We start from the raw sequence: 9,904 nt of genomic DNA, 5'->3' as shown, positions 1-9,904 counted from the left end.
TAACTCCAAACGGATGTGGGATCGAGTCAGAACACGGCTGGAGCTTCCTAAAGGATTTCGTCATTCTCCACACGCCCTGTGAATGACCAGCAGGCTCATCTAGCACGTAAATCCCGGTCTGAATTAGATAACAGAAACCCAGTGAAGGATACTACGTATTACACCGGCCCAATCCAGAAATGTACATCCTCTGGAAATTCAAATGATAGGTAGAGTAGCATACCAAGCGTTCATTCGGTGGCCCGCCGGAGTCGGCCCGTGGAACAAATAATTTAGTTGTGGTGGAGAAAGGAAGAGCAGCGTGACTCTCTTTGTCTGTGCTCTCCCTCAACCATTCTTTACTCTACTTCTATCCGCGATCTACCTTCATATTGAATTCTTTTATCATTGCCTTCATCAGTACAGTCAAGGTCAATTTTGGCGTAGTTTACAGCACCGAAGTCACTTAATCAAATCGCAATTCCAAACCGTTAGACTACGACAGACTGAGAAAATGCCTCCGGCTGCTATGGACACTGTGAATGGTACTGGCTCCGCCTCGGAGCCATTGACCGTCGAGGGTATCCCTGCCCTGAGAGCCAAGAGCGCACCTATTCCTAAGGGGGTTGCGCCTGCGACTAGTAGTGATATGTTCAAGAGCCCGGTAAGTCTCATGTGTTTGTGCGCGGGGATTGCCACTCCTGCCACGGTCAAAGAATGGATACTGACTCTGTCGTCGTTATAGATCTGCTACACCAAACCCAAAGCCAAGCGATGGGATCGTAAGTTCGACTATGATTTCATGTTCTGTGACGGATGCAATTTTTTCGGTAATTTGGCCCCAGGCAGCACTGTTAACTAGTATTTAGATCTTCTCTCCCTTGAAGCGAGATCACGAAATGTTGGTTTGGGTGAATCTGTATCTATAAGGTGTGGAAACTAACTTGCTTTGTGTGGTTAGATGTCAACGTTGAAGGGTGCGGCGCAGTATCTTAAGATCCCAGGTATTTAGGCTTCCTACATTGACAGAAGCGATTGAGTCTGAGCTGCTCACCGCCTAATATATAGGTCTGATTTCTCTGGGTGGAGGATTACCGTCTCCGGAATATTTCCCCTTCGAAGAACTCAGTGTCAAAGTACCCACGCCTCCAGGATTTTCCCCGGAAGAGACCCGTAAGTCTGGTACCGTCTTGCATGGAGGAAAGAGCGATATTCGCCAGGGAAAGAGTTTGTATGGTTAGTTGTGTTATGGAGTCATTTATTCGGCTACTGGCTGCTAACTTTCACTAGATTTGGAAATTGCTCTTAATTATGGCCAGGCCACTGGATCACCTCAGCTGCTCAGATTTGTTACAGAACACACTGAGGTATGATATATGAGACAAGCGGATGAGCGTTGGCTAATTCCGAATAGCTTATCCACAAACCCCCATATGCTGATTGGCAATGTTGCTTGACTGCAGGCAGCACGTTTGCGTGGGATACTGCACTGCGATTATTCTGTGAGCGAGGTGACTATATCCTCATGGAGGAATATACCTTCTCTAGTGCGCAAGAAACCGCAACTCCTTTGGGGGTCAAAGTAGCGCCGATCCAGATGGACGAGCAAGGCCTTTTGCCCGAGTCCCTCGACGAGCTTCTCAGCAACTGGGATGAAGCTGCGCGTGGTGCTCGCAAGCCGTTCGTGCTTTACACGATTCCCACCGGACAAAACCCTACTGGGGCCACTCAATTGATAGAAAGGCGCAAAGAAGTCTACAAGGTCGCGCAGAAGCATGATGTTTACATCGTGGAAGATGAGCCCTATTACTTCCTTCAGATGCAGCCATACACTGGGGCTGATGCCGAGCCTGTTCCCCCTCCCGCGAATCACGATGAGTTCGTCAAGTCTCTCATCCCTTCTTATTTGAGTTTGGATGTGGATGGTCGTGTGCTTCGTCTCGAGTCCTTCTCCAAGGTCATTGCTCCGGGATCACGAGTTGGATGGGTGGTTGGTTCCGAGCAAATTGTCGAACGATTTACCCGTACCTGTGAGAACTCCTCTCAAAACCCTAGTGGCATTTCCCAGCTCGTGCTCTTCAAGCTCCTGGAAGAACAGTGGGGTCACTCGGGATATCTCGACTGGTTGATCAACCTGCGGTTGGAGTACACTGGTCGTAGAGATTCCATCGTTCGGGCCTGCGAGAAGCATCTGCCCCGGGAAGTTGCCAGCTGGAACCCTCCCGCGGCTGGGATGTTCGTAAGTTAACATTTTTCTTCTTTCTTTTCTTTCTTTCTTTCTTTCTTTCTTTCTTTCTTTCTTTCTTTCTTTCTTTCTTTCTTTTTTTTTTTTTTTTTTTGTTCCTTCTGTAAACCTCACAAAGTCATGGACTAACGATAACAGCACTGGATTGAGATCGACTGGCAAAAACACCCCGGGCTGTCTTTCGGCAAGTCTCGGCAGGAGATTGAAGAAGATATCTTCCAAGCAGCCATTAGCAACAATGTTCTTATTTCTCGGGGTAGTTGGTTCACGGCGGGCGGTTTGAGCCAGGGGAAGATGTTCTTCCGTGCTACCTTTGCGGCGGCCAGCTCGAGCAATATTGAGGAGGCGATTGCACGGTTTGGAACCGCCCTGCGGGCTCAGTTTTCTCTCTAATACTTCGGCAATAATGGATAGATAGTACATATTCTCAGATTCATGATATAGATGACTTAGGCATACTGTTTTGAGCAATCATCACTTTCTTCCTTGTAGAGTATGCAATGTTAAAAAAGCGGATATATTCAAAAAATAGCTATACGATAGTAGGTACCTTGGGCCTCATCCTTGGGAAGTCTAGAAAGGCCATGCACCCAGGATGTCCGACTACGCTGATGGGTTGGACAAAGATATACTTTTCCCGTGGGCTATGTCTTAGCAGGAAAACAGACTATTCACCAAGGCTTATCTCGATTGATAGGAGGACGAGAGACGCTACAAGGATTGTGTTGGAGCAGTTGCTTAACCTCTGGTCGACATGGCGCTAAGGTCATCTTTGGGCTGATACAAGGATCTCTACGACATCATGATATCCATCCCATTGATTCTCTCGAACCCCTATCACTGTCTCTGTAGAAGCTGATGTAGAATGGCGTTACCGAACATACCCTTGATTCTATCGCCATGGACGTCGGATCCAGACTGGGTTATTAGTCTCGAGAAGGCCAGTCCAGAAATCCAAGTCCACAGCGCGGTATTGATGATACCGTGCACGTGGACGAAGTCCCAAAAGATATACCCTCTGAGATATACGAGCAACTTACTGTTCTTTTCACCTGGAAAGTGGGTGGCGCCGAATCTGCAATATCAACTCTCTGGTGCTGGGTGCGAGCAGCTCTTTGGACCGCGTCGATATTCGACGAGACGAACATTGCGCTTTGCGCAGCGAATAGGGTGCATCGGTGAGTGTCACGGCCGTTCATTTATATATGATTCTTGGTTTGCTAAGAGCGAGCCTGGGGTCTAGGCCTCAGATTGCGGAATAGGTGTTCTCCACATTTCTGGCTTATCGGCACCATCGTGAGAAGTACTCCATCCTCACGGACTTGGAGATATGCTAATCTGACCTGGAAGTCCCGGAGTGTCTGAAAACCAGAAACTCGGGAAATGGGTTGGTCATAAGTCGGATGAGGATGTCGAGGATGCAGTTTGGATTGAGGGTGCATGTATTTTTTTTTTATTTTTTTTTTTGTTCTTCTCACTTCTCACCTATTCTTTTACATTCCTGTACTTATAGTAACATTGCTGACTCCTTGCAACGTGAAATCCTGGGGTATGGCAGCATTGGCCGCCAATGTGGAAGGGTCGTGAAGGCATTCCGCATAGAGGTCTACGCATATACTCTTCAAGAACTAGCCACTGCCGAGTCTCGAAGAGATGACTCTTTCTCTGAGCCAGGTCTTGGGGACCCTGAGGGAGTATTCCCGATGAAGTGGTACAACGGCCAAGACCAGCTGAGCGCCTTCCTTGCTTCTGGCCTCGACTCTTGTCATCACGCTTCCCTTAATAAAAAGCACAAAGGGAATGATTTCAAAAGACCAGTTTACGCCCCTCGGCAAGAAGAAAGGCCTACATTAGCAATGTCGATAGGGGCGCCATTATTAACACTGGAGATCTTATCACTGCCTTCGATGAGAATCAAATTAAGGTCACTGCTTTGAATATGACGGAACCAGAGCCACTGCCCGTGTGTACTTACAAAAACGTCCTCATCACTCCGTATTGCAGCGGCCACTCGAACCACTACAACGGGCGCGCTCGTAAAATACTAGAGTGTTAATTAAGCAGCTGAATCCGAGGCGAGGGAGTTATCAGCTAATTCAGCAGGGCTCTGCGATATTAGAAGTATATGTATGTAGAAGAACAGGACATCGTCATTCTGACTATTGGGCTAAGAATTGTTTGGAAAAAGCCTCCGCTGGTGAAGCAGGATATAGTATCCCTAATAAGGTATAGCGGCCTCCATCAACGGATCCGTAAAAACAATTTCCCGGTGACTATCAGCAGCCACGTGATGGAGCTTGCTTTGTCTCGTTTGCGATACCCTGGCAATGTCAACTCTCTGTTGTTTTCTTCAGTAAATCAGGAACAACTTAAATACAATGTTGTACCGCAGCTTATAATATACCTCTGAAAGCCTGATTTATTCATGGATATTTATTTCAGCGTTTATTATTTCATTGACCAGCTGGAGGATGGAGAATCATTAGTATTCATTTAATTACTTTGATTTGCTATAGCAAGGACTTTGCCTGGTAAGTTAGCATTTTGGCTGTTTGTATGGCATACTTAAGCATCTCTTTATTTTAAATCCACTAGACTTGTGACTTTGCTCTGCTTGTTTGGTGTGCTGTGGCAAGTCACATGGAATTCACATCCCACGTGACTTTTAAAATAGAAGACAGCAGTATATCTCCAATTTGTGAGGTTGCCAATACCTTTGTTATTTTATTTCTTCTAAATTCTACTATTGACTCTATTTATGCATAGAATAAGTTTATTTAATACTCTTATGCTAACAAATATCCTAGTGGAATTATTTTCTGTTCTTTCCTTTACACTCCGTGAATGACACTGTGCTCCATCACTAAGATCTAATCTCTCTATTCACTCCACACGGTATCCTGCTGATTGGATCACCCCTCCTTTACCTATATATTCACAGGTGGAGGCTCCTGTGAGCGTTACTCACCTGCAGATTACGCCTCTTTCTGCTAGCGCTAAATTAGCGTCACTATTAGTGCGTGGTATCCAGCTTTTCATAGCCCTGATTTTGGAAAGCCTCAGGTCTCCATTAGAGTTGATATTGGGCACGAGGCGAAATCATATTTGTCGGACCTCTGCTAGGTGTTATCTGCGGGCCAGAAACACGTGCACATTGCATGACTCCATTAGACTTGGTAGATCAAGTAGAACCTGCTGCTCTCAATATCCAGGGAATCGGGAGCCTTTGAAGAACTGGGCCAGAATTAAGAAGACCTGGAGCCCAAAGGCACTGCAGAAGGCTGAACTTTTTATTCTGGGAATAATCTTGGTACTTCTTCGAATCACTGTGAGTCGAGAGCTTCCGTGTCCCCTCGCCTTCTTTCCTTCAGCATGTCATCTATCTCCTCGGACCTTCTCTCCTACCTCATCTTTCAATGCATCTCCAGAAAATTGCCCCATTATCATCTCTTCATCTCCGTTATCATATCTATTCCTAGCCCTTTCCCTCTAATCCTGAACCAATGAGTGATCTACCTTCTCCTGGCCATCGTGGACATGTCTTTTGGTCGGCCTTCTTTCCTGGGACTTTAATCGAGGCAACACTGACTGTACTGAATATAGCTCCGAGCTCAAGCAAATTTCTCAGAAACACATATCTGCTGTCGAGCGCGAAAACAACCGTAAAGCCTGCAACCGTTGGGAGCTAGAGCAATCAACGAACCTCGGACCTGGCAACCACGGTCAGTTTTTATGATACCATATGCAGTTAGTTCAATTTGCTAATAAGCTGGGATACAGTTTCTCCAAAGGCTAATTGTTCAGGCGACAATCATCTTGCGTAAGTTTTTTTGCTTACTGTTTCATCTCTCAGGGATTCACATGAGCATTCAACCAGAAAAAGTCACAACCGGCGAGACGAAAATACCCCCATTAAACTATTAAGGCTCCGATCAAAGGAAGCAGATACCAGAACCAGGGTGAATATTAGCCGACCAATTGCCGTAACCAGCCCGTCAATACTCGGTATACACGGATTTGCCAGCAGCTACAGTAATTGGAACCCGCCCTCTGGAGTCCGGGACGTACATTCTCGAGCTCATTCGTATCCTTTCGCCGCTAAGCCTCTTAAAAAACTAGCCAACCGTTCTAGAAGTTCGACAGGCTCTTCTGGCTTCAGTTGCGCAATCAAATATTTCTTCCACGGTGGAAAGAAGTCCAAAGACAAGGAGCAAGAGAACTGCAGTACTCAACATAACTCGCCACATAACGAACGATTTTTATATCATTTCCCGCGTTTAACCAAGCATTCTTCTAAGGCACATCTGAACAAGCGAAACCTACGCTCTGCCAGTGATCCTATTGATAGAAGGGCCGGTGGTGTTGTGCAAAGGACAAATTTCCGACGCGGAGGAAGTGAACCGATTCAGTGCCAGCCGCTTGTGTTTCCTTCGCAACCTCTACTTCTCTCCCAGTCCTCCACCCCCGCCAACATCTCGAGTCTACAACGCACTCAAGCGATACCAGGTTCTAGAATTAAAATACCTAATCTCCATCGCCTTTCTCTAGCGTCAGCAGACGTTATACGCGAGTCGCTTTTGCCGGCACCCCTCAAATTAGACAAACCGTATCGTGCCCTCAGTGTTCCTAAGGCTCATTTTATTCGACCCTCAGTCCTCATCATGGATCCCCCACGCACATCTCGGCTGCTGGACCCGACGTCCGCCATCACGGCAATTACAAAGCACAAAGCAGAGGCCATAAAGCTCGCACGAGAGCAAGCCACTGCAGTCCAGGAAATGTGTCGTCGAGCGAGAACGGAAGCCCCGCCGTACGAGTTTGAAGAATTGATTGGCAAAGGTTCCTACGGTCGTGTGTACAAGGGCCATCAGCATCCTTCCCACAAAGTCGTCGCCATCAAGGTCATGGATATTGATTCATTAGACTATAAGTCTATTCGAGATCTCAAAGACGAATCAATAAAAGACTTTATACATGAGACCAAAGTCATGAAACAGGTGAAGGATGCTGGGGCAAAGAATATCAACGAAATAATCGAAGCTATTTCTATTCACTCACAGTTGTGGCTGGTTTGCGAGTACTGCCCTGGAGGTAGTGTGCGGACTTTGGTACGCATTTGTTGTCCCTTTGTGTTATGACTCTGCAACCTCAGATCTTTCCTGGTGCTGCCTACCTACTGATAAGTCTACCAGATGCGAGCCACAGGTGATCGCCTTGATGAGAAATTCGCAATCCCAGTGGCGCGTGAGCTCGCTGCCGGTTTGCGTGCTATCCATGATGCAGGGATCATTCATCGAGACATCAAAGGTAGAGCTCCTTTTTCAGCCTGGACTCCAGCATACATACTAATTCAAGCCCGATAGCTGCCAATGTCTTGATTCACGAAGAGGGCCGATTGCAAATCTGCGATTTTGGTGTTGCAGGGATTCTTCAGTCGCAGCTGGATAAACGATCGACCTGGATAGGAACGCCTCATTGGATGCCGCCTGAAATGTTCTCTACTCGGGGCCAAACCCATCAATATGGCAGCGAGGTTAGAATACTGTAATCCTACAAGCAAAGTTCATACGCAGCGTGCTGACAGGTACAGATTGATGTATGGGCTTATGGGTGCACATTATTTGAATTTGCAACTGGCAATCCGCCAAACGCCAACTTACGAGAGCGGATGCAAATAGGCCGGCAATTGAACCGTAATACCCCTAAACTTGACAATGAAAAATACAGCGACGGACTCAAAAGTCTTGTTGCATTTTCCCTCGAGTCAGATCCAATCAGGCGGCCCACAATGGCAGATATTCAGTTGCACCCGTACATCGCTAATTCCGAGGAAGCATATCCTACGTCAACCCTGCGTGAGCTAGTTCGGATATATTATCAATGGTCTCAGCGGGGGGGTCAAAGAGTCTCGTTGTTTCACCCTGGAGGTGCGGCGGCCGCAGAGATGCCAGGTAATGCCTCAGACGCAGACGGTGATTGGAATTTTAGTACTACGGATGGATTTGAAAAGAGATTTTCTATCATTGACCTTGATCAGATTGCTGCCTCGCTGGCTGAAATGGAAGAAGAAATCAGCGACACAAAGACTCAATTCAACCAGGAAACTTTCGATGAACCAGCTCCAACAGCAATGACGAAACAGGATCAAGTCAACTTTGATGAACGTGTGCGTCGAGGCGCTGAGGCGATGGAAGGACTGTTTAACGAGGAAAAGCCCAGCTATAGATATGAAACCAAAAACGACTTCGTGCCTATTGAGGAAAAGCAACCGGTGTCGGATCTGCCGCTTCGCACGGAAACAGACCGATCTTCTGTCACGTCAACATTTATTGATATTGACATCGGAGCGTTTGATTCAGCACACTATGCCGCCGGAGCTTCATCTGCGCAGCCATTCCAACTAGCCGATGCAGACACGATCCGAGCCAACAGATCCAGCGGCCGCCAGTATCGTAACTCTAACGGGAGCCGCTCTCGCTCATCAAGCAGCGAGGTTAGTAGTAACCATGACTCTGAAGACCTTCCATACCAACCCCCAAGCGGACCACGCCCTCCCACTATGGACTGGAAATTCCCTGTTTTCATGCAACCCCCCAAGGAGGAGGAAGTGGAGGCGGTCGCTGCAGAACCGGTTCAGGAGCCCGAGCCAACCGCAAGGCGCACAACTATGGAGTGGACATTCCCGGTCATGACCGCGACTAAGGATAGCCAGGAGGGCGGCGATGTGGATACCACTCGCTATGATACTCTAAGAGCCCCTGTCGTTGATCTTCAACCCGCAGCCCCCATCCGCCCTTCCAGTATTGGCGAGCCTGGAGATTCTCAGATCTCGGGCACTATTCGTCCATCCAGTATCGGTGGGCCTGGAGACTCCCAATCATCGGCATCGACATCCGCCAAGTCTAGCATATCTATAAGCTCAGACGCAGACTACGACCCGTTCCGGTTTGACCGGCCTCTCGCGTCTCCTGATAGTAGCTCTTCTCAACATCAATCCTTCGCCACACATAAGTTCCCGGAGCTACTGGAATCTGCTGATGATGCCTCTGATGAGCAATCGTCTGTCCTCGATGGACCTGGCCCAGATGAAGAGGATAGCCATCCTGGTTGGCACAACGCCCCAGAGATCCCAGATTCGACGTCACAGTCGGAGCCATTTCCCACGGCCATTCCGTCGAAAGAATTTACCCCGGCCCCTCTTTTTGGCAGATCAGATGAATTTCCAATGTCAGAACCGCTAACTACAGCTCGACGTAACCCACCTCCCACCGCTCGACCAGGGATTGAATCCATTCAGTTCCCTCATATTACGCCCCCGCGACCTGAGGTAATGATGGAAGGGGCCGGGGATGGTGCTGTGACAACCGAGCTTGATAGACTTCTAGGCGACTTTTTGCAAGCTCTGTCTGCGACCGGGGAGGCGCTATCCAAGGCCACACTAGAGGCCGAAGTCCCAAATGACGTGGACCCCAATGTCGGGAAGCCAGAGTGAACTCCTTGAGGAGCTAGGGGGGATATACTGTATATTGTCCGGGCCTGAAAATATCTGGTGATTTATGATTGTGACGCATGGGAGCGGGGAATTTGGGATGGTCTTAAAATGGCGAGGAAAAGTGTACCATATTGTTACCTTAGTGGCTAGAATTGATATATGACACTACCTGGCAGCCTTCTTCTCTT

The 9,904-nt window shown here is 47.8% G+C and overlaps 2 protein-coding genes across 2 annotated transcripts; both read left to right on the top strand.

The window, feature by feature from the left end:
• Positions 1-493: 493 nt before the first annotated feature.
• Positions 494-2,617, top strand: ARO8_2 (aminotransferase-like domain-containing protein; the record flags this gene model as incomplete). The annotated part of the gene is made up of 8 exons (XM_033572924.1): positions 494-643; positions 725-761; positions 849-880; positions 941-983; positions 1,048-1,215; positions 1,270-1,346; positions 1,394-2,218; positions 2,363-2,617. The coding sequence occupies 8 exons, from the start codon at positions 494-496 to the stop codon at positions 2,615-2,617; spliced, it is 1,587 nt and encodes a 528-aa protein (XP_033423476.1).
• Positions 2,618-5,727: 3,110 nt separating this feature from the next.
• Positions 5,728-9,716, top strand: ATNIH1004_008312 (putative serine/threonine protein kinase; the record flags this gene model as incomplete). Its single annotated transcript, XM_033572923.1, has 7 exons — positions 5,728-5,771; positions 5,828-5,946; positions 6,005-6,044; positions 6,078-7,332; positions 7,417-7,531; positions 7,588-7,757; positions 7,815-9,716. 7 exons carry the CDS (start codon positions 5,728-5,730, stop codon positions 9,714-9,716), a joined length of 3,645 nt encoding a protein of 1,214 aa, XP_033423475.1.
• Between the last annotated feature and the right edge of the window lie 188 nt (positions 9,717-9,904).

This window comes from Aspergillus tanneri (genome assembly GCF_003426965.1).
Source record: "Aspergillus tanneri strain NIH1004 chromosome Unknown AapTan_6_pilon_pilon_pilon, whole genome shotgun sequence".
NCBI lineage: Eukaryota > Fungi > Ascomycota > Eurotiomycetes > Eurotiales > Aspergillaceae > Aspergillus > Aspergillus tanneri.
Note: the sequence above shows the minus strand (reverse complement) of the source record. Positions and strands in the feature narration are given on the sequence as shown.